The 25218-nt window shown below is 36.3% G+C and overlaps 1 protein-coding gene across 1 annotated transcript in view; it reads left to right on the top strand.

The window, feature by feature from the left end:
* Nucleotides 1-25218, top strand: part of DLC1 (DLC1 Rho GTPase activating protein) — a 218709-nt gene that overhangs the window by 62395 nt on the left and 131096 nt on the right. Inside the window, exon 5 of the mRNA XM_074154818.1 lies at nt 22267-22300. Within this exon, the coding sequence (XP_074010919.1) occupies nt 22267-22300 (34 nt within the window). The remainder of the gene's footprint in view (nt 1-22266; nt 22301-25218) is intronic.

Here is a 25218-nt window from a genome sequence, read left to right as displayed (position 1 = left end):
AGAATGGATGTTAGAATACACACTACAAGTAGGAACTACCGTCTTGCAGATAAAGATCAGGGGAGAAGCACTAGGACTATTTAGCTGAATGTGACTAGGTTTACATCTCAAAGTATGCTGAAAGATGGCACAGGTCTTGTATTAAATATTTGAATGTAGAGAGCTTTTCTCATTTGAAGTGAGTTGTGTCCTTCCAAGAAATACAGACAAGCTTAATATTTTATGACTTCTGCACCCTTTTTTATTTACATATCTACGTATGATTACCTATCATTGAAAATCTTTAATTCATTAAGTATTCTGTTACAGCACTGAGGCCATGTCAATGGCAAAAAAAAAAAAATTGCCAAGAAAAAAGGAGACCAAGAAGTTATATGTTATCTTTCTTGTACTTTTAATGAGGAAGAACCTATAATTTCTGCAAAAGGCTTAAGTTCCACCTTAAAAACAAAGTTCACAACAAAATTTCAGAAATCTAATTGACTTTATGCTAAAAGTCCTCTCTTGTGGGCAACTTGGACATTTGTTAGTCAATGACGTTAGACTTATAAGTACTTTTGAATGTGGGTGGCTCCTCTTCTTCTCCTCTCTTTCTTTTCATGTTCCAAAGATATTTGCACTTTTCTGAAGTAGTTGTTCCCTTCATCCATCTGTAAACAACACACAGTACTAGATTCAAAGTAGAGTTTTCTTGATTATTGGCTGAAGTTTGTGCACACATGGAATGCAAGTAGTTTTTCCAAAGTGCTACCATAGAGAATCTCTGATAATTTGCTGCCCCACGTGATATTTACAGAAATATTTTCTTTTTTCCCTTTTTTTTTTTTTGTGGGTCCTTTGACACACCTATTGGAAAATGTTTAGCTGATAGATGAGATTATTTGCCAAAGGAATTTTGAAGACTGAGAACATTTGAAGAGTGAGACCTTGAGTCGCTGAAACAGACCCGATCTGTCTTGTAACTTTATTCAGAATTTCACAATCCTTGCTAAACTGCAAGATAAGAGCCAAAGGCAACAAACCAGCAGGAGCCGACTCAGAATGTGCCAAAGTTCATAGAACGGTTGCTTCAGGCTGGAGTTTGTTGACCCTTAATCACTCGGGGTCATCAGCGGTTCTGCTGCAGGGCCCTGCAGAACGTGAGCCCGATCAGATCTCCCGCTGCCTCTGTCCAGGCTACTGGGCGGAGTGAAAGCTGGGACACACGAATTCCAAGGCAGCATTTCATGGGTGTCTGCCTGTCAACATGCTCTTTTGGACTACTGTCCTTCCATAACACATGCATTTTCTCATTCTAAACTTCCTTAATCTCTTGCAAACGGTGTAGGTGGAGTTAATCACAGTACAGGCAGAAGATCCCTTCCAGTTAGCATGCCTTTTACGCTTTCAGTACTGTGTTTTGGCCTTAATTGATATTACCATAAGCGCGTATTTACACAGTTTAAGTTTTAAATCATGCTTTGTTAAGTCACAGTGATAACATTGTCAAGAAATGCCTTTTTCCTGTTAAGTCTCCTTTGACTATTAGTATTACCTTTAATGACCACATTGCAATGAGTATGCTAGACTGCTGTAAAGTAGTAGTGGGAAAGACTGCTGTAGGGAAATAAATGGCATTTCAGACCCTAATCTTGCAACAAATTCAGCATGCAAGCATGCACGGACAAAAACATACTTCAGTCTTGTGATCCATGACTCGTACAGAGTAGTAGCTACTAAGGAATATTAACTAACTTAACAATTATGCCATTCATGGCATAATCAAATCTGTAATGCATGTTTTTATGAGATCTATCGTACATTTGGGCAGCTCACGAGTTTTGACAAAAGTCATCTTAATGGGTATGATAGAACTTTAGAAAATATCTTATTCCCACAAGCTGAAGAGGCATTTGAGAATAGTCCATCCAGCAAATAAAATACGTAAAAATGTTTTGAAAATTCTTCCACTGTCTTCAAAAGCTCCAGAATTTTCAGTGCTTTTCATGATCCCCTTATATATGAAAGAGGCAAAAGAGAGAGGAGGCGTAAGGGCATACTGGCTCTGGAACAGCTGCGTCCTGCAGGGACTGAGTTTTTGGGAATCTTCGGAACTGGATGATCCTCTTGAAGAGGAAACTGGAAATGGGGGAAAACGAAAGGATAATGACAGTTCATGTTTCATTACAAATGAAAAGGCAAAACAGTTCATGAAAAAAATAATCTGGTCCTGGCTATGGCTTTTAGCAATATTTAAAAAAAAAGGAAATAAACATATCCTTGGAAAGAGTCTGTAAACACTGCTGTACTTTTAAAAGAAAAAATATTCTAGACCAAAAAATATTCTAGATTCTGTATATATTTCAGATTATGAGATCCCAGATGTTTCAGAAAAATATGTATAGGGTAACATTTACAATTGCAGGTAAACTTGGAATATGGGAGACTGGATTCCTTCACCTTTTTCCTCATAAGGATCCTCTCCATACATCAGCAAAGCTATCTCATTGACTGTTCCTAGTGCTTTCTGTAGTGTACTCTTTTGCTGGCGTATCTGAAAAAAGTTGATGTCAGTCAAGATCCCAGTGTTCCCAGACTATTTAAAACATTATTTATATGACACAAATGATCATTTTCCTTGTACTCCCACATCAGTCTGCATGAGGATTCTTGCTTTATACTGGTTACATTCCTTCTGGTGTATGGGTAATTCTTCTGCCCTGTTTGTACAGGATCTTGCACAATGAGGTTGTGGTCCAAGTCTGTGGCTTTTGAGAGCTTCAGTAATACAAATAATGTTGTCACCACTTAAAAATAGGTTTGTGAAGTGTAAGCATGTCTGATCTTGATGAGAATGAAGGCAAAAATACTAGTAGGCTACCAATAGCAGCATTATCCTTATTTCCTAAATTGTTTTAAATATGCTTTTTAATTTCAGTAACAGTCCTACTTCAAGAAGTTTTCAGTATAAAGATGAAGGTAAGACAGTTCACTCTAGGAGACAGACAAAAAGAAAATTACAGAATATTAGTAACACATTTTCTAAAACATTTTCTTGTTATCTTCTTTTCAAATAGCTACAGGGTAGGGACAGCATTTGACATGGGAAGGGATGCTTATAAGTCTTTGGGGAAATAATAGTTGAGAGAAATCAATGATTGACTATACTTAGTAAACTGGGATTGAAAATTCATTCTGTACCAATAGATAGAGACATGAATAAACCAGTGGACAAGGTATCCATTTGTACCCAGGAAAGAAGACATACTGGGAGAAAGAAAAAAATCAGCAGGGTCAAAATTTTCAGAGTAAAGATCAGAAGCAGGGAAAGAAAGAATAGCAATGAAAGTACCAATTTGGACTGTGTTAGGTAAAATATGAAGATGATGACTAACAATTTCCATCCAAAATTGGTGGGTCTTGACTATACAAATGAAGATGAAAACAGTTTCAGACAGCAAATAGAATGAGTAATTTGCATTTTGAAATATGGAAGTTGCATAGTAAAAGTATCATTCTAGGAATACACGCAATACATAACTACGATGGGAAGTATAAATGAGGAATTAAGTAAGAAGTTTAAATACAAGACTTGATATAAAATGGACTGGGGAATTTAAAAATAGAAAAGCACTATACGTATTTTTATCTAGGTTGATTTTTCTTTTTAAAGATTTGCTCTCTCCTAGTTATTAAAGAATGTGTTTTTATCATTAATCTGCGTGAATAAATTATACTTTTATCTTCTTAAAAACCACACATCATTGTCATCCACTAGAAGATAATCTTTAAGATTTACTGGAAAAAACCTGGCATGTTTTTGCATTCCCTGCTGTGTTGTGGTCTGACAGTATTATTAGCCAATGCTACCCGAAAAAACACTATGAATATCACCTTCCAAAATGAGAAATGGACTCAGTTCTTCCAACCAGTAAATCACCATCCTGTGTGGATCCACATGGAGTATGCAACTTGTTCCATAAAACGCATGGGAAATTCTTTCCTAATTCCCATTGAGTTCTGTGTGGTCATCTGAAGTTCCCACAGAAGCAGTACCAGCTATTAAATCTCTCCTCATTGTTTTCACTGGACTTCTAGTAGCTCGGCTCCTCAAACTAGTAATTATGCTGCTACTGTGTTTTTGTCTCATGGGCTGTGTATGTGCAAGTGGAAGTTCCCACTGTTGCAGGCATCAGGGCAGATCAGCTGTAAAGTTCAGCAGTGGGAGCTCTGGTGTTTACCGAACATTTCTGTTTCCACTGCTGCATCAAACAGACCCACTCTGACTGTCAGATTCTGGAGACTCCGGAACTGACTCTCAGTCAGCTAAGCAAGTTATTTTCCCAAACAGCGCAGTTGTCCTTCCATTAAAAGGCAGTACACGAGGAAAATTCCACCAGTTCCGCCTGTGACTCTTCCAAGTCTTGGCCCAACCAGCTGTTCATTAAAAATGTACTGCTCCCATGGTGTTAGGAGCCGTGTTCTTCACCTACAGGATGAATTCATCCAAATGGGTGAGGCTAACAGGACATTTCATTCTAGTATTCCTGCTCTACTGACTATTTTATTTCAGAATAAATTAATTTTTGAAGATTTTGGTAATTTCATGTATAGGTAGTAAGTTGTTCATCACAAAACCTGTATAACACAGATCAAACAATTACATGTAATAAATTCTTAAGGTACTTTGAGAAAATTATTTTCAAGCATTACAGGTACTGAGTTGAATAACAAATACTTTGGTTATCGTAGGCTGCATCACGATTTTAAACAGAGGTTCAATATTTCTTTTTTAGGTGGCTCCTCTAACTAAACACTACAGCATAAATCAAAATGCTTATACCCTTCTGATCTACACTTATTGCTTGGGGAGGAGTGGAGGATAATTGTTTTCTGACTGCTTTCTATAGCTGGCAGCAGGACACAGGGTTTGTCTTTCTGTTGGATTTGTGAGCTAGGTGACAGACAGCTCTCTGAGCATGAGGCAGCTCAAGAGTTCCACCTCCTTCCCCCAAGAGATACAACGGGACATGGGCATGACATGAGTCTTATTTAAAGGGGTGCATTCCATTGGTTCCCAGGTACCAACTTTCTCAAATTCTATTTCAGTAGCAGTTTGTAAAACTGGCTGGATGAATAAAGCATCTAATGAAGGTGAAACCGAATTGATCAAAGCAACATCAGTTACCTTAGCATTTGAAGTCAGAAAAGATCAGGGAAAAAGACAGCCTCTAGTGATCTCCGACACAGTTCAGTGCTTGCCAAAGTCGAGGAAGGCTTCTCATTGATTTCTCTTAATTACCAATATTCCTGTGTTAGAGCTGTAGCCCTATTCAGGGTTTTACCTGGGATCATGCTCAGTGATTACTCCTGGAAAAGTTCATCTATCCACAGGTAACTCAAATTAAAAGTACTCACACATGGAATTGGGGTTAATTTTGTCACTTCAAGAGAAGTGAATACTTTTATAGCATATCATATCTTTGGTTCCTGGTAAGCACTGAGGAATCAGTCCAAAGGATAACGAGTGGTTTGATAACTGTATGTAGGAATGTGGAAAAGATATCTGAGAGTGGATGGCTTTTAAGTCTTGCCAGCAAAGGCGTAAGAAGATTCATTTGCTATAGAATGCAACTGAAGTTCAACCTTGCAAGAACATTCACTTTCATAGCAAAAGGGTAGTTAACTGTTGATACAGCTTGTTAGAAAAGGTCACAGATTGGAACAATTTTAAATCTTTAAAACAAATCAGCTTAATGCCTATGTAACAAGGTTGGATCCATCCTTCCTGCTTCTCTTTGGAAAGGTGTGACATGGTTGCAGAAATCTCTCTTTTTCCAGTAGTTCTCGTGCACAACCCTAGATCTTTCCTAGATTATGGGAAGATCAAGATTTCTCCTGAATCATTGTGCCTGCAACTTTCTTGCTTCAGTTTTTCAGCAAAATAAGAACTAAAATAAAACCTCACACTTGATTTCACCACCTCCAGGCATCAGAACAGGATAATTATACATGGCTGGTCAGGGGTATTCACGGGACAAGGACCGGCTGTATTTTTCTCTGAAGTATTCATGACAAATAGAGATAGGATACAGAGCAGAGAGGACCATTGATGTTATGGATACTCTCTTCTCTCCTGTTTAGCATATAGTCTCTGAGCTAAACCAAGAGCACAACTTCAAGGCGCAACTAGTAGAAATACTGATTTATTTTTTTCTCCTCATCATATTGTCCTAAAAAAAATATGCCTTTTTTTTCCTACCTGGGTTGTATAAGTTAATTTACTAAATTAATTTACTGCCGAATACTTACGACCTACAGCCTGAATCTCTCCGGAACATTTTGGTCTCCTGAAGATTACTTATTTTAACTGAATGATAGATAATTGCCTATAAGACACAGAGATCAGGCTGGCTGCTCTGTTCTATTTTGTTTCATGCAATTTCTGTGATGTTGCATCCAGGCTCATAAAAGCTGAAAATACTCAGATGGAAATTTTGAGCTGTCTTATAAAAAAAAAAAAACAAAGGACAAAACCAAAAAAAGAAAACTTAGGAGAAAAGATAATTCCATTATTGAAACTCTTTAACTCCTAGAATACTTAAGGATGTTAAACAACTTGCAAAAGAAATAGGAATAGGAGTGGGTAGTAATTTTCAGTACTTTGTAATTAGTGATGGTATCAACATAATTTAACTGCTATCAGAACACTGTGATTTTCAATGGCAGCCAGAAACCTGTAGCTGCAGCATCTTTTATATAGCTTCATATGAGAGACCAGAGCTCTTGAAGATAGAGGCTATCTCCAAGTGCACTCCATCGTAATGAAGTACTAAAGCAATCTCTTGCTACATATTTTTCTTAGCCTCACCTTCCTAATAACTTATTTGTGGAATTTTCAACATAGAAGAAAAAAAATCAGGAAACTTGCTGCAGTATATTTGTTTGTGTGCCAGCCTTGTTCCTATGCATACACAAACAAGTTTTGGGTTTCTCTAGACCCAGGTAAATGGATGCTGCTTGTGCCAGTATTTCAGGACTGCACAGGGTTACTGTGAGTCAATTAGGAATATTCAGGCTTCATAAGACATATAATAAGCAGGAGAGAAAGTGCTGAAATACGTGGTATTTTGCGTGATGTTCATTAAGCTGAAAGTTTGGACCGTTTAGTCCTGTTCAAATGTAGCATTGCAGGTACGTGCACTTGTAAATGCTGTCACATTCTCACAAACATTGGTTGAGTTTGCTCAGACCGCTTGGAAACTCATGAAAATTTCTTATTACTACTTATGGCAACACCATCTCTTTCTGCTGCCATTATTTTTTTTCTTGATGTCCATGGAAAGTACTTCAAGACAATCTGTCATATATCTGCAGCATCTGTAAGGGTATGCTTTAAGCCAACATCTTTTTCCTGCTTGGATTTCAAGTTAGAATTTATGTCTTTCTTTGGTGCCTTCACAAGTTCTTACACTTTGTAGTTCTATAAACCAAGCTCAGTACACATAACAGGAGCTATTTCAGCTTCCGCAAGTTCCCTGTGTGTCAGCATCCCAATCTTTTGTTATTTTGGGGACTCTCTGAAATCTCACTGATTCTAGTTTTCACAGAATTTCATCTTTTCCTCAGACTGAGTGCAGAGCTGCTCTTCTGTGTTCAGCAATGTTTGGCATTATCTTATCCTACATCTTAAAGTTGCATCCAGATGCCATTAGGAACTCAGAATAAGAGTTCTGTCCCCATTCTAAAACATCCTAGAGATAAGCTGGTTTTGAACTACATACCCTAGCTGAAAATGGCAGTTTTAATGTTTTGAGAGTTTTGAATGATGTCAGGCCAGCTAGCTATCAACCCATCTCTCTGTCTGCTGTTCCAGCTCATACTTTCTCAACTTCCAAACGAGACTGTTTTGGGAGACAGTGTACAAAGTCTTACTAAAGTTAAGGTATATTATATTCACTGCTCTCTCCTTGTCCACCTAGCCAGTGATTACATCTTGGAAGGCAAATCAGGTTGGTCAAGGATGATTTGCTCTTGGTAAATTGATGCTGATTGTTCCTGACTACCTTACTGTCACTCATGGTTTTGGAAATGGATTCCAAGGTGTACTCTATGGTCTTTACCTGGATGGACTGAGATCGTTGCCTCTTTGCCTTTTATGAAGTTGGATGTAAATCTTTCTCCAGTCATCAGGGACACCCCACAGTTGTCATGATTTTTCACAGATGTTAGTTGGCCCTGGAATCACATCAGCCATCTCTTTCAGCATGCTTGGGTAGACTTCATTAAGCCTCATGGGTTGGAATACCTCCAGCTTCTCTAAATAGTCCCTAGCCCATTGGGTCCTCACCTCTGGCTGTTCCTCTATTTCTAAGTCATGCTAAGGCCAGATGCCAGGGAGTAGGACTTGCCTATGATAAGTGACTCAGAATGGTCTAGGTTTTGACTAGACTAGAAGTACAAAATAATGGAGAAATGAGCATAAAGACAGCAGACTGAAAAGAATTGATGTAATTTGTCTGCAGGTTGGCTTCTTTCTTTCTCTCACTCTCTTTGGTACTAACTACTACAGGTTTTTTCTTTCAGCAGCTGCAAGCTGATGAGTACCCTCTGCTGCTATCACCACATTTATTCTTAAATCAAAACACAGGCAAATGTAAAATAGAAATTTCATTCTATACTTCTGTCTGGAGAGACATAACAAATTTTTGCAACTTCCTTCATACACGGACTGTTCCTTTCTCATCAAGTTCAGCGTGCAAACATTGAGCTTGGAAGGTCTAAAGTACATGGGTGGCCAAGGGTACTTCATTCCTCTATTCTTTCCAATGAAAAACAGGCACTGGTAGAAGGATTGGTACAGTGTTGTTGTTTTGTTTGTTGGTTGAGTGTTTTATTTTCACTAAGTCATATTTCTGCTTATTTGCTGCCAAGACACAAGAAAGAAATCCCTTTTTATAAAAAGACATGTACCCTTCCTGTGGCAACACTGTGATTTAAATTTGCATACAAAACCAGGGACTAATGTGGGTGTATTTAAACTTTTATATTTATCCTACTTGTATAATTTTTTTTACAAAATCTTTTTCATATGAAATGCAGCTATTTTGTCAGAAATCTACTCTGCCAGTCTGCAGACTATCTACTTCCAAAAAAACACCTACTTTTTTCATGTGGTGAAATGGGATTTGTGGCTTTCTAGAGTTCTTTGCACTATCATTAATGGTCAGGAATATTTTTAAATGCTTGTGAAATATTGGTTCTAGGAGGGTTGAGTGTGAACATAAGATTCAGTCAAAAGTGTTTTTGCAGAAAATGTTTCATATTTGTAATAGTCCTTAACAAAAATACGGAATAATTCAAACTCTCCTCGGGGGACTGGTATTGGTATAAAAGCCAAGAGTGCACTTGGACTCTTGCGTCCTGTTTCCCTCTGGAAAGTTTTGAAAGCTTAGAAACTGTGAATTATGTTTTTGTAATATGCCACACAAAGTTTGGGGAAGTTGGAACAATTCAGAAAGAAACTGTTCTATTAGGGCATGATCCTGGGGAAACACAGAAAATGTCCAGCACTTCACAGAATTGGACCCACTTACTACTCTCAGGATGTGCAGTGCATATGTCTGCAAGCCCGAGTGAAATTTTCATGGGAAGAGCGTGGGAACACAGACGTCAATGAGCTACTTCTTTGCTCAGTGCCTGCAGAAACCAAAAATAAAATACAGAACAAAATAAATAAATAAAGTGATCCTGAAAGAAGACCAATTTTAGAACTTCTAGAAAAGGATTGATCTTAAAAGGTCTGTCTTCATAGAAAATACAGCAATTAGTAAAAGGTTTGATATAAAACCTGGCTTTTAATAGTAGATTTTATTATCTTTTATGCATATCTATATAGGCACACAGAGAACAGTGTCTTTAAAGAGGAAAGGGACACAGCATAGACAGGGAGATTATGAGTCAAGCAGCGACCACTTGAGCCTTCACTTACTGGAGTAATTGGCAAAGTTCCTACTGTCTTTAGCAGAATTGTGTTCTGTATCAGTAAATTTCTTTTTTCCATTAATTAGAAATATATCATCTGCAGAAAATAATAATGGAATGTATGTTAGATAAATAAATGGCAATATTTAGTATCTTCCACTTTTAAGTGTTCTATAAAAGGAGTTTATAAAACAAAGGTTTTCAAACAGAGCATATTCTTCACCAGCTATGGTTAGCCATTGTTTGAATAGAAAATTATTATACCTGTTAATTAAGATAAAAAATACAGTGTCATTTTTATTTTGTAAGGAGTTGTGTCTACTAAAACACCCACTGATTCTAACAATCAAAATCTTAGAAACAAATGTACTAACATATGGAACTTCTTACTGGAAAATATTTTGATATCAGAATGCAAGCGACAGAAATACATAGCATGACAGGTGATTTACAGAAAAACAAATTAGCAATTGTAAGAAAAAAGTGTGCATATGTTTAAAAGGTAAAATTAATTGATTTATTATGTGTTAATCTTGCAATATACTACCCTGTTAGAGATAATGCTTAGAAAAGTCTACCACAGAACAATCAGAACAGTTTGCAGAATTTTTTTTCTAGGCACTTGCAAACCCCCAAACATCCCATTTAATGGTAAAGCATTATTATTTATATTTTAAAGATGAGAAAAGTGTAGTATTTGTAACTGGCACAAAGATTGTCCAACTAGTATTCTTGTTCTAATACCAGACCACAACTATCCCCAGTGGTCTTGCTTTAAGAAAAGCAATAACCAGCTTGTCATCTTAAACGTGCAATAAGCTCATCTTAACTTTAACCTGCAGTGTTTATGGCTGAGTCTTAAGGTGGTGAATGGAAACGAGAGTCACCTGCAGACAATTGCAAAACACCCCTCCTTCCTCCCAGGCTTTTAAAATACATCAGCAGCATGAGAGAAACTTCCCAGATGTATGAGTACTTCTATTGGCTTCTGGATTTTTTTGGCATCAAAGATTCTTGCTTGACAAATAGTACCTGGGAATAAAATGGAATTGCTGTACAAGAGATGGAAGATGTATAGCATGTGTGTTGTCTGCACCAGTGTCTGTCCATGTAGGTATGTACTATGACATGTTAGCACAGGCATTGCTGAGTTAAAAAGACCCTAAAGAAATGTAATAGGAATTGGTTGTATCACAGACCTGGCGTAATGCTCTTACTGGTAATGCTTCCAGCTGAGGAAACTCTATGGCAGATGAAATATGTCCTTTCCTGGTTTATCAACTGGACCAGAGGAACCAAGATTTTGGTTATACGAACAAAGGAAGTTTGACATTCAGTTTGGCCAGAGTTTAGATATTAAAGTAGGAATGGTTATAGTTGGGGTTTTTTTCTCAAACAAAAAAAAAAGGGGGGGGGGGGGTTGGTTACAAGTATTTTAGCATAAAACAGCTGTGCAGATTAATGTTTTGCTTCTGGAAGAGGTTTTTAAGGGCTTGGGGTATTTTTTAGAACTTTCACTGTTATTTGGATTTATAAACCTACTTTGTGTCATTTCCTTGGGCCCTTTTAGGAGATAAAGCTCCTGTTTCTTTTCCCAGTGATAAAGAAACTTCTCATTTTTTCTTGTTACATATTTTTACACTTCTTTTTTTCACACATCTTTTTGTTTTACTGTCCCTATGTGTCACCCAAAACCTTGGCAAGTTATTAAAGGTTAGCACACTACATATGCAGAGAGCATTCAAAAGAACTCTTTTCATTTTCTCTTTCTCTTGGATGACCAGGAGAAATACTGACTTACTAAGGTCACAGTGCTCATGTTTGGTGTTTAAGGTCATACCTGAACTTGTGAAGGCACCTACCTGTATACGTTGGAGCATAAACAAACTGAGATTCCAAGAATACAGTCAAATAAGCAAACCAGATCCAGATGGTATATGTTAATGTTTATTCCTCTCCTTTCTACCTGCTCCTTCTACCCAAGACAAAGCTGCTCTCTTGGTGTGTGCTTCTACTCCTTGCCATTTGTCTTTTCCTCATGAAAGCAAATAGGGTGGTTTATGTTAATCTATTTTGCTTTATATTTTAGTAAACCAAGAAGAAACATGGTAATTATCACATCTAGATGACTTGGTGACAACTTACTGAAATTTGGCATTTATTGTCCTGTGATCAGTCCTGCTACCTTCCAAATTAGATGCACTTTTTTCAACAATAACACCCCACTGACTCTCCCAAGCCTGTCGCTGATTCTATCTGGCATGCTACCTCCCTCCTCTCTCCATTATCTCATGACCAGTATTGTTAGATTTAGCTGACTCTTCAGCTTCTATGTTGTTTCATGATATTCTGCAGAAAGTGAAGTTCTCATTATCATGGAAGAGATGTAGCTTTTGTAGCAACTTATTCTTCTATGCCTGGATAAAGCTCAAGATCAAGAGCCACCCAGGGATCTGCTTTTGATCCTTTCCCACCTGGTCCAACAGATGTAATATCACAATGACTGAATTCATGTGAGGCTGTGAACATAAAGATTTGTGCCAAAACATACGTATCATGTTTTCAAAATTATTTTCTTGGGGTTTGCTTTTTTATTTTGAGAGAGAAAGAACTCTAAACAGTTGCAGCAGCCTGCTGCTGCTAAGGGGAAGAGTAACCAGCTGGGGTTACCTGCAGAGATTCAAGACAGCAAAGTGACACAGGATGAGAGCGTGACTAGCTGTCAATAGTTGCTGCCCTCCTAGTAGGCATCTATAAGTTGCTGCAATGCTCTACACTTGAGTTTCTTTTTCAGAACATAAAGCTGAATACAGTGAGGTCTTCCTCAACTAGCATAAATAGCAATCCTTTTTATATAACTCCAATATCGTTTTATTGCTGCTCTGTGAGATCCGAATCCAGGAGACTAACATTGGTAGAATTCAAAAACAGAGATAGCAATCGATCATTGGATTTGGGCTGACTCACCAGAAAGATCATTAGAATCAGGTTGCTCATTTACATATTTGATGATTTGTATTGCCAGTCTTTTCTCAGTTAGCTCATGAATATGCAGCTTCTGCATTATGATGGACTGGCATTTGCAGCAATGAGATGAGTTTCCTGGTTTTCTTGTCTGCACCCTTCATAATTTGTAAGAGTGACTTGATTTTCTTGGGATGAAGGGCAAAAAACTCTTTTGTTTTCTTTGAGGTGGCTAAGGAAAGACAGGAATGGTATGATTCTGTGGTTTTTAATTTCCCTTTTTACTCTGAAAGTAAGTGCTCAAAGGTATTTGGTAATTTAGTCGTCATGGAACAAATTTTACTTTCTATCATCACATGATTGAAAGAATTTTTTATTTACATGAGTATACATGGACTTATTCTAAGGTTTTATATATAAAGAGATGAGAAAAGACTGAAATCACCGGGGATTCCTGTCAGCCATGTAGAAGCATTCCCCACATTTAAGGACTTTAAGGCAAAATCACATTTGTAGACATTACATGATGTTGAAACAAATGGGAAACATGAGACTTTAATTATCTTTTACTGCTGCCTTATAGAGCTGGGTGCCCTCTGGTTCCCAAGTAGTTCAGCTTTGCCAATGTTTCAGGGTTTATTGATGTGTTTGTTATTGTAAAAGGTTTTATAAGATAAACGTTAGCTAAACAAATGACTTCTGAGCTTGGGAAAAAGCTCTCTATGTGTAAATGAACCCTAATAGAACCTCTGGTGATTGATGAAAAGCATGAGCACTCTTGGGGCTGCTCCAGTTCTAAAGGTAGTGTGTCACATCTCAGCTTTGGTGTTAACATTAAAGCTATGTTTTCTTTAGGGAGGAGATACATATGTTTGGTGAAACTGGAGGAAGCACAGATTTTGTTATTACCAAAAGCTGTATAAATGTTCCTTAACATTAAACTAAAATTTAACTGACCTCTCATTCAAGTACTCTATGTCCACTGCAATAATTAAAGAGCAGTTCAAGTGGAAAAACAGTTCCTTATCAGGAGAAGTCCTGGGAAGCATCAAACCCAAGTTTATTTCACACATTTTTATTTTTTTTTTATTCCAAGTTAAGCCCTGATATGCAAATAAGCTGCTAATTTAAAAAAAAAAAAAAACATAGGTATGTTTCGGGAAATATGTGATGTAACTCTCAGGGTACTTAGGAACTTGTATCTAACTGCTCTGAAGACTTTAGCATCCCTAAAGAGAAAGGAATTAATTAATCCTATATTATGGCCAAATTCTACTTAATGGTCTGGACAAGTCGTGGACAGGCTGTTGTCTTATCTGTCACATAAACCAGCTGTATGTGGTCTTGACAGACTTCAGAGCACTGGGAGCTTACCCTGTTCTATGGAAAGTCTATAATAACACCAAACAGAGCATAGGACAGTTATCCTGCATCTTTGTTTTGCGCTTCCAATCCAGCAAGAGTCACACTCTGCCAGCTGAATGACGAAGACGCATGAAGTTACCAGACCACCCCAAGTGCAGGCTCTTGGCAAGTGCCTCGTGGAAGGAGAACTGCCAACCACCCAGCACTAACTAGAAGGGGTCTCTGTGCATGACCTCAGTGGCATAAAGAGGCTTGAGCAAACAGAAATATCTAGTCAGAAAACAAAGTAGTTGGGGAGAGGCATAAAACTGACCGGAGGAGAACATACGCAGGCAAGCATACAGCTTTGTACTTCCACTAGAATTAAATCCATAGCGTTCTCACAAATTTAGTCAGAGACCTCTGAATGTGACATTAATTCCTTTTTAAAATTGAGTTAATTGGTGCAGCTTTACTGTTGGGTGGATTTTAATTGCCTTCTGTTCTACTTCTAGTAATTGCAATCTTTAGTATGACGAAAGACCACAAAGAAGAAAGACTTTGCTAAATTCCCCTTCTAAAGCTGGTCAGTGCTAAAAGTTGATGGTTTTTCTTTTCCTCTTTCCTTGTCCAGTGAAAAAGAAAATATCAAAATTGTAAAAATTGTGGTTAATTGGAAACTTACTTTAAAAATTTACAAGTTTAATAAATAATGTTTTGTAAATAATTCTGAATTATAAACTAGTGATTCTTGGTTTTTCTGCTCCATCATTGCTATGATTTTAGTTCAACGCAAATACCAAAAGGCTATGCTACTTTAAATTAATTACTATTTCCAAAAGAGTTTTCTACATGCTTATTCTCTTCATCTGATTCATTAATATGAAAGGCTTTGGTTTGAAAAAATGAAAGTTTTCTTATAGAGGTATTTATTCAATATTGTGTTGTAATGGGGATATAACTGAGGAAATTTTTTTGTTATAGACTGCAGTGTTTCCCTAATGTCAAACCATCTGAATGACAGTGGATTATTTTTTTCTGTAAAATAACCCAGTTAATTTTAACTACTACTTATCCAAATTAAGAAAACTGAAGCATACCTTCTAAATAAAATAAAATTTCTATTTAAAGATTCCAGATGAACAGACACTGTTTGAGAAATTACGTGATGCTTAAAATTTGTTTTTTGTTTGAGTGTTGTTGACTCAGTTTTCAGGTACAAGATTGCTCTTGTTTAGTGGAATAGAGTTCTCTGTTATTCGGTTCATTAGTCCTTCCTCGGTAATTGTATATTGTGTTGATATTATCTCCTTCCCTTGTTGTCAGAAGCTCAGTAGATTGCTCTTCTTTAGAGGATTTTAGATTTTTGTGTGTTTTGATTGACTATAAAAGAAGTAGAAAGAAGATGACAGACATATTTCTATCTACGTATTTTTTTCTTGTCTTAAAAAAATCAATGATCCTATTTAAAAACTAAATTTAACATTCATTGTTATGTTTGCAAGCTTTGGAGGTTGGTCTCTTTTCTGCTCCTAATGCAATATAAAGCTTCCAGTTTTTTAGAATGGGAACATGGATTTGGTCTTATAGCAAACCATTTCAGTGAAAAACACAATTCTTACTTACGCTGTTTTGCATAAAAGAAGTATCCATTAAGTTGAGAATTTAGAACAGAATTTTGTAATGCAGGAATAAAAAGTGATGACCATAAAACCACTTCCAAAAATAAGATAGGGGGTTTATAACAGCTTGTGCTCAGCAATTGTGAGTCACCTGCTCATAATTATTATGAAGGGTGGATTTTCCCTTTCTAGTCAAATCCCAGAACGCTAATGTTTGTCCTGGAGCTTCTCCTTCACCCTGGACAGTAAGAGATATTATCTCCACAGACAAAATTGTAGAAATGCTTGCAAATCAAGATGTACTAGACCATGAGCAAGGGAATTTCCCAGTGTGTCTATTCAAATACGTATCTGCAAAAAGGCTGAGTAGCTAACAGCCTTCTGTGATGGAAGGGCTTTATCGAATATCCATCATGGTTGTAGGGCAGCATTGAAAATGTGATTCAAATAATGCCAAATGTACTTTATTTCTGTAATAAAATTAAAAAAAAAAAAAAAAACCAAAACCACAAATACAAACCAAAACAAAACTTCCCAGAAGTATTATTCTGGGGGGAATGTATATCTTGTTTGCAAAATTGAAACATAGACTCACTCCAATTGGTTTATCAGATACTACAAAACTAAATAGATGTCACTAGATCCTTATTTCAGAAACTGTATATTATATGCTCCTCTAGAGTAACTTTCACTGAATTTCACTGAATTTTTTTAGAGTTGGAAGGGACCATAAAGATCATCTAGTCCAACTCCCCTGCTGAAGCAGGATTGCTTAGAGAATGCTACTCAGGACGGCATCCAGGCGGGTCTTGAAAATCTCCAAAGAAGGGGACTCCACAACCTCCCTGGGCAGCCTTTGCTACAAACCTTTGCCATCTGTTGTAGCCCTTTGCAGAGGAGTCAGTTGTGTACAAGGAAAGGCTGAGAGACTTGGGTCTGTTTAGCCTGGAGGAGACTGAGAGGGGATCTCATCAATGCTTATTAATACCTGAAGGGTGGGTGTCAAGAAAACGGCGCTAGATTCTTCTCAGTGGTGCCCTGTGACAGGACACGTGGCAATGGGCACAAACTGGAACACAGGAAATTCTATTCCAACATTAGGAAAAACTTCTTTACTTTGAGGGTGCCAGAGCACTGGAACAGGCTGCCCAGAGAGGTTGTGGAGTCTCCTCTGGAACTATCCAAAACTCACCTGGGTATGTTCCTGTCCAAACTGCTCTAGGTGACCCTGCTTTGGCAGGGGGGGTTGGATGAGATTATCTCCAAAGGTCCCTTCCAACACCTACCATTCTGTGATAGAGCTGTTCAAGTTTTGTGAGTGCAAGGAAACAAAAAGATAGCAAGTTTTATTTTATTTATAATGGCTTTGTCTGCAGGTTTGGAAGCAGTATTAAAAATATGTAGCTTTGCACTAGAGTTAAGAGAGACCCAAGCTATGCTCAGGTCAGACTGGATGTGCCTCAGCTATTTTCCAATGGCAGTCTTTCAGCTCAGCATCCTCTCACCGCCGCTCCCAAATGGACTCTGGCTTCTTTGCAGATAGTGCCTCCTCCTTTCAGCACCGAGACACTGCACACATCTACTGATTCTACCACTTCTAATTAGGAAAGCTACGGTTCTAATTTTTTAGCCCAGCTCTGAGAATGAAATATGTGAATTTTGACTCTGTAATGGAAGGAAGCTAATTTGGGGATTCGGGAGAGATTCTTTCTTTCCTCTTTTCGTAGAGAAGAACTGCACATGCACAAAATGAGTGGTTGCCATTTGAAATTATGGGATATTTTACATATTTACTTCTCTTTCCTGTTAAAATATTCTTAAAAGCTTAGAAAAAAAGTAAGTATTTTCACTTTGGTCAAACAAAGTTTTTTTTGCGCAAAAATTTTATATTAAGTTTTGATTTATCAGAATTTTCCACCATGTTTTTACTTGTTAGATGACAGCTTATCCACCTAACTTCTAATGAAATTCATTATTTAACCCAGTGTTACTGTCAATCATTTCTATCTGAGCAAAGCAACTGCAACTTTAAAGAAAAATGTCCAATACAGTATTTTACATGCACTTTACAGTCATATTTGCGTAGATAATACTTTTACAGGGAATCAGTTGCAATACATTAAGGATGCAGACAAAGATTTTCAATATGACATTTCAAGTAAGATTTTCATAGGTTAAAAATCACATTCTCTAATTTAAAAGAAAATCCCGAGTATATTTTAACAATGATCTGATAGGCAAGCCAGGCTAGGTTACCTGTCTAGGGGGATCTCCTTTGGGTTTTTGGGGTTTTGTTTTCTGTGACTAAGACCACATACTACTAAAAATATAGTGATGAGCCCAAATTTGAGGGGAGGTGTTTGTCGAAATCTGTGAAGGGGTTGCAAAAAGGGTGTGTGCTGCTTTTTTTTTTTTTTATAATACAAGTGACCCAATCATGTGGAAATTGTTAGTCCAGTTGTTTAGTTCTGTGAGGAGAGTGAGAAATAATGTGAAGTTACAGTGAACCCATCTGGCCAAGCAGGAAAATCCGGTTTAATTGCTCCATTGCCAGAAATGTTAAATCACTTCCTGGGAATGCAATTCGTTTGGAACATATGGAACTCGTTGGAAGGAGGTCTCCAGTGAATTCAAAACTGTACTGGAGATGAGAGCATTTCTCATAAGTAACAATCATGTTTTCCCACTGGGCAGCATGTAAGCAGTATGTGTAGCTGTATTAACAAAAAACTAAACCAATAGTAGGCTGAGATCGTGTTGAAGATTCGCTCATGGTTTACTTTATCTTAAATTTTCAAGAAAAATTACCTTCATTTAGGATATTTTTTCTGGGCTTTTAGGCAGCAATAGAGCATTCTGACAGAATTTTTAGCTCATTTTACATCTTGATTCAGCAGAATTACACCCTATTTAGGAAGCAGACATATTTGAAAGTATCATCCAAGACGTCTTTGTGCTTTGTGGATCAAGAGGGTAGTTTTTGGGGGTGTTTTTTGGTTTAGTTATGTTTTTTTAATCAGGGACTTTACATTTACTATATGTTTTAATGAAATAGGGAGATTTACAATTTTTCTGTAAACTAAGCAAATCTAAACTATTGACTAAAAATATGAGAGAGAGATATATATACAAGTTCTCTTTCTTTAAATTGTAATGAATTAATGAGTAAGACCTATTTGTTTTATACATTATCTTTTCATAACTGTTATAATGGATTCAGAATTTTTAAATATGCCACAGTATCATGTTCTGAGTCAAATATGTTGCAGTCTTTATAATGAGAAGGATATTGATATTATTTGGAAAAATATATTTTGTATTCTATTATAAAGATTTTACTTTCATTACTTTGATGCTACTGTAAGGGCTTTTTTAGAGATAGTTTCTTTTTTCTTTTTTTACTTGGATTCACATGAATTTGAGAAAATATTTTGTTCCTGGAAAATATTGTACTTTTTTCTTGTGCAGTTAATCAATAAGGCCAAATCAGAGAAAATTAATTCTTCTAATTTTAAAAGTACATGAAGGAAATGGTACCATGTTTTGCTGAAGAAGTGGGCTAAGTCTGATATCAGGAAGAAAAGTGAAGCAATTAAAAAAAAAAAAAAGTCTGTATTTACCCAATGCACTATGGAGTACCTGGGGAAGTGAAAAATTATGGTGACAGGTAGTCACTGCTGTATGAAGTCCTTCTCCTAATTATTCTAGGAAACCTTGTATAATTTGTGGAGCTATCATTTTGAATGTATTTCTTTATCTGAATACTTTAGTAGCAATTTTTTTTTCCATGCGCCTGACGATTTTAGAATTCTGAGTTTCGGTAGATTGTATTACCTACATTGGTCTCTCTAGCAGCAATCTTAATGAATTGCTGCAAGATTGTTGCAGGAACATAGGAAGTAATTTTATCTCCAAATCTCACTCTACATTGTCTGGAACTTTTAGTGCTTCTTCATTGTAGTCAACAGAAGTACTAACTTTGTGACTTACACATCTGCCGTGAGGCATTATGGTTCTTTGTATTTCCAGCTACAGCTTTTTACCTGGGCTAAACCTGCTAAACAACCTTTAGGGCTAGCATCTAACAGCTTTTCTAAAAAAATGTTTGGTTCTAAATCAACACGTTTTAGTGATCATGAATTAGAAATATTGTATATTTCCAGGAAATAACTTAAAGTGACAAATGGCAAGATTAACAATGATTTAAAATCTGGTATGAAAAAAAAAAAATCTGTGCGCTGCTATGAATAATGAAGGGAGCTGATTCAGAAGTGTTCATTCAGGCCAAAGGCACTACCAGTGACTCACATTGCAGTTATAAAGAATATGATTAAAATCCATTTAAGTCTGCCATAAAGCCACCAGAGAAATTATCTTCTGTACTTTTCACTCTGTTATATCCCCATTGAGCCCTGTAACTGCTTCCCCCCAGATCACTGAATCACAGCTGTTCACTGTTCATCTTGGCCTTGCATTTGAGACCTTACAAAGGCTGTCCCCACCAAACTGTTGTCTCTTTCCCATGACGCTGCTTATGATGATACTGACAGTTTGTTGCCACATCTCCAGTCAGCTCAGTGTCATCTTCTAAGCTTTTCTTAAAGGAAGCCATCATGCCTTCCTTGGGTTTTTTATAGCTGGCAAAGCCTAACATTAAATGTGATAATAACCTACCTCCCTCTTTCCTTTTTCTGTCCAACTGTTCCATTTGATTTACATTAGTGTTCCCTCATTCTTTTGTCTTCTTCTGTTTGGTTTTCTTTTCCTGTTTGTTTGCTTGTTTCTCACTCTCTCTTCTTTACAAAGTTTTGTCTTTCAAAATTTCATTCTTGGACAAATGATAATAGTGAATCTGAGGTTTTCTTTCTTTTCTTATCTTTCTTAGCCAGTGTAAACACTTAGGTCTGGGAGAGAGAAGAAGATTATATACTGTTTTTCAAACTTCTATGTTTAAAATTATTTTTAAAAAATCTGTACATGATACGCTTTTTCTTTCTTTGCAACTGATACCTTGATTCATTCTGTGATTTTGTTTCCTTGGCACGTTAACTTCCTTCAGTCTATGGAAGTTAATTGCATTAACTTCATTGCATTACTGGAACAAAAGGATGTTCCTTCCAAACAAATAATATGTTTGTACAAAGTGAGGAAAATGCTTTTCAAGCAAGGGCCTGCTGTTTTGAATAATATTAGCCTGATGGTATGACATTTTTGAATGTCAAACTCAAGCAACAGATATTTAACTAGTCAGAGTACAGGTAGAACAGAAAGAATTACAAAAGGACTCCTATGGCTATTACCAATCCGTAAGGTATTGCTTAGAACATGTCTTAGACAATACATATTATTTGAAATTTTGTACAAAATATCATTCAGGAAATGCTAAAAAATACTATTTTATACAGCATGAAAAATCAAATCCTGAAATGAATTTTTCAAAGTCTGCTTCAGAAACTCTGTGAAGTCTGAAACTGTTCTGTGATTTCCCTCCCTCATTCCCCTTTTTTTTCTGTGAAATCTGCAGCAGGAAAATCTGCTGAACAAAGGGTAGACTGATGGGACTAAAAGGGATGCAAAAATGATACCTTAACTTACATGACACCTCTGTATACATTGCATATCCAATCTGACTTCTCCTCCAGCCTTTCTTACCTTTATCATATCTGCACATCATTTAATTCTGTTTATATGTGTGCCATATTAATTTCCTTTTACTATTTGTTCAATTATAACCTACTTATTTTAGGAAAAATACACTCAGAAAGTTGTGCTGCATTAGTCTGAAAGAAAAGCATAATATGAAAGATTTTTACATCCATTTAAAAAAAAAAAAATTCAAGCCCAAAAACAATTACAGCCCATATGAAAACACTTCTATTACTTGTCTCTAAAAAATTATATAAAAAGAAATTGGTATGTTATAGGACAACATGCATTTGAGCCCAAGTCATAACTAGATGGTGTCGATGGCAGAACTCTACTTAAGTTCTGCAGAAGGAAGATTTGTCGGTTTAGTCTCATCTTCAGCCACTCAGTTTTTGTCTTTATTCCTTCAGAATTTAGTAATTTCCCAGTGGAATTTTGTGGGCATGTATTCTAGGATGATTATTTCAAAATGCAATCATTGGAATATCTAATTAACTCCATCTCCTCCCTTCTCTCATAGTCCTTTTTTTTTTTTTTTTTAACATTAATTGGTTTCATAGTAGATTATAAGCCACTGAAATGGGAACTGTATGTTTCTCTCCAGAGTGCTTAACTCCGTTCTTTCCAGACCTTCAGGATACTCATATAATCTACCTTAAGGTTTTATAATGTTTCCCTAATATTCTTATTTTTTTTAATAGTGGTATCCTTTATTTTTTTCTTTCAGGCTATGCCAGTTATTTCAGAGAAAGAGAAGGCTGGTGAGTAAATATTTACTTGTTTTCTCATTTCCTTGTATTTGTTTTGTGGAATACAGTCTTACTTAACTAAGTGACAAAAGACAAGCTTCAGCTGTGGGGTTTCAAGTGTGTAGGGTTACAGACCTGACAAATGCCTCTGTAAAGGTTATTCATTGTTTCCTGAATAGGATATTTTCTCTTTTTGAGAAGCAGTTCAGCTTTCTGTGATACTAATAAAGATGTTTGAAACTATCCTACAAAGTACCTAGTTGAATGACAGATGCCCAGAACATGTCAGTCTTCCTCTAGATACGAACTTGTTACATGGTGTTAAAATCTATTTTGATTTGTTTGATGTCTCAATTAACAAACCAGGATGCCAATGAGTTTGTTGAAGTCAGTGGAATGTGATGACTTAGGGTGAACATAACTGAAATTTCCTGCTGTGCTTAAAAGACAGATAGTAATCCAGAGTATTTTGCTGGAGATAATAATTTTTATTTTGTCTAAGTATTTTCAGAATATTGAGTGGTTGTTTTCTATTCTTTTCTGTTATATATGTTCTCTGAACATTATATGTGCTTTGGTGTTAGTATATGAAATCTATTAGCGATTGTCTGCTAAACACTGTTAAATGGGTGTATTGTTGTGATAAACAGCATTATAGATCTCTAGAATCTGTTGGCTTCTTAGTCATTTATTTTAATTGGTAATATGTTACTGTACTTCAAATATAGCTTGAAAAATACCTCAAAATATCCAAATGCCACCTGGCATTCTGATTTATGTCTGATTTTTGTTGGTGATATTTTCTTGTGTTATCCTGGTTCAGATTATTTATTTTCTTTTGCTTATTAAGGGAGATGAACAGGTTAAAAACAGTTTTTGAGAGAAAAGCAACAGCGCTAATCAGTACTGTAAAAGCTATGGAGCTGTCTGGTCAGGATGTTGTTATTTTAGCTGTTGAAGTTCACAAATAATTACCAAACCATGACTCACATTTTATAAGCATTTTCTTTATAGATTTCACAAGTGGTATTATTTGGTATTTCTTTTTCTGAGGCAGCTTATATTTGGCCACATTATTTGAATTATGTCCAAACATCCAAACTGATTATAACTGGCCCTACTATTTGCAGCTGATTTCAAGTTCTTTGTCAAGGAACCATGCAACCTTCTAGGTTTTTGTACATCTTTAGCAATTATGTACCATCCAAGACTAAAAGCTATCTGAAAGTCATTAAAAAAATCAGGGCATAGAGACCCCAGTTTTATACTAGAGGAATAGAGCTGCAAGAAGTGTTTGCCATAGGTAACAGCTTGTAAAATCAAAAATAAAACTCAAAGCTCTTTGCTTACTTCCTCAGTGTCAAAACTGCCTATCATGTCAGTATTGATGATGGTATGAAATACATTTATTTTTGGCATACATTTTATAACCTGTACATATGGATATAAATATGTCTTTCTTCCTTCTTCCAGCTCAGACTTCAATGTTATGTTTGTTGTGTGTGGTTTTTTTTTTGTGGACAGCATTATATTTAATATTACAAATATTAGGTGGAATTCATGCCATGTGGAGTTAGTTTACTGACATTTCCCTGTCCATAAGCACAAGCTAGACTGGGAATGGAAATGTGGCTTTTGTTTAACTCTTTGCAGCTCAGGAGCTCATGAGGTTATGATGTTTTTTTGGAAATATTTAGCGTGTGTTAGGGAGTCGATTATTTAAATCAGGTCTATCAACTGAAGTCACTTGGTTCTAGGGGTAGTTAGTGCAATTTTTTTCAAATGCCATTGGATCTTGATTCAGACATTCAGGTCTCATGTTTTGCAATTTAACTAACCTTTGTTTGATCATTGCTGCTTACTGTTGACCAGAAGAATGACAAAGCCATAAGTAAGGTGTGAAAGCCTTCACAAAATTATAGCAAATTTGTATGTCGGCTGTAAGATTAAAAAACAAATACCAATTTTGATATTTATTTGGAAATAACAATAATATAACTCTTTACAGTGTATATCATTACAAACAGGCTAAAATATATTACAAAATATTACAGAACAAAAAAGTAGCTGTTTATTTTACTACTGAGGATGATGATACCACAGTAGGTAAAGAGTTGTTAATCCTTGACATTAAATATTTTCTCACTTTTATGTATTTTCCAACACACGGTGTATTTTGACTACATCAAATACAAATTTTCAGATGGAGTACTTAAAAATACTATTTTTAGATTTAGTGCAAAGCCAAACATATCTGAAAACATTGCTACTTTTGTCAATTAATAACTCAAGAGTTTCATAACCATTTTTTACAGTGGAAAGTGCAGTAAAACCGGCAATTGTGGAGATTCCTTTTGGCAAAAATCTATAAATGATCAGTGTATTGCGTAGAACATCAATCATGCCTAACTGTGTACACTATTGTTTCAAGTTGTGTGAATTAGAGCATTGCAAATGATGTACTGTGACATCAGCTATTTCCGAGAAATGCATTTTTAAGACATCTCAATATTGTTGACATTTCTGGCAATGGTGAAAAAGAGAAATCTTTCAAAAGAGCTTTCTTGAGGTAGAAGTCAAGATCAAGCAACATGCACAGTCAGGGAAAATGATGGCTTAAGCCAAGAGATGATTAAGGACTGGGACTATCGGCACCTAAATCAGGAATATAGGCCAGCAAAAGACTGGTTTTTAGATCTATCTGTCTTTCTTTTGAGTAATTTATTCCCAGGCCTCTAGCTACCTTGATGACTACTGTGATTTTTATTCTCAAATTCTGTCTATGAACTATGAAGAAATTTGAAGGATGGAGGGTCCATCTTACTTGTCAGTAGTGAAGGTGTCTGTGTCAGAGTGGTGTTGGCTTCGTTTATAGTCTAAAAATAATCAACTTATGAACCTTTCTATAGTTCACCTGGCCATATATGTCA

The sequence above is a fragment of the Numenius arquata genome, chromosome 10, assembly GCF_964106895.1.
Source record: "Numenius arquata chromosome 10, bNumArq3.hap1.1, whole genome shotgun sequence".
NCBI classification, from domain to species: Eukaryota; Metazoa; Chordata; class Aves; order Charadriiformes; family Scolopacidae; genus Numenius; species Numenius arquata.
This window is presented reverse-complemented; position numbering and strand designations above follow the sequence as displayed.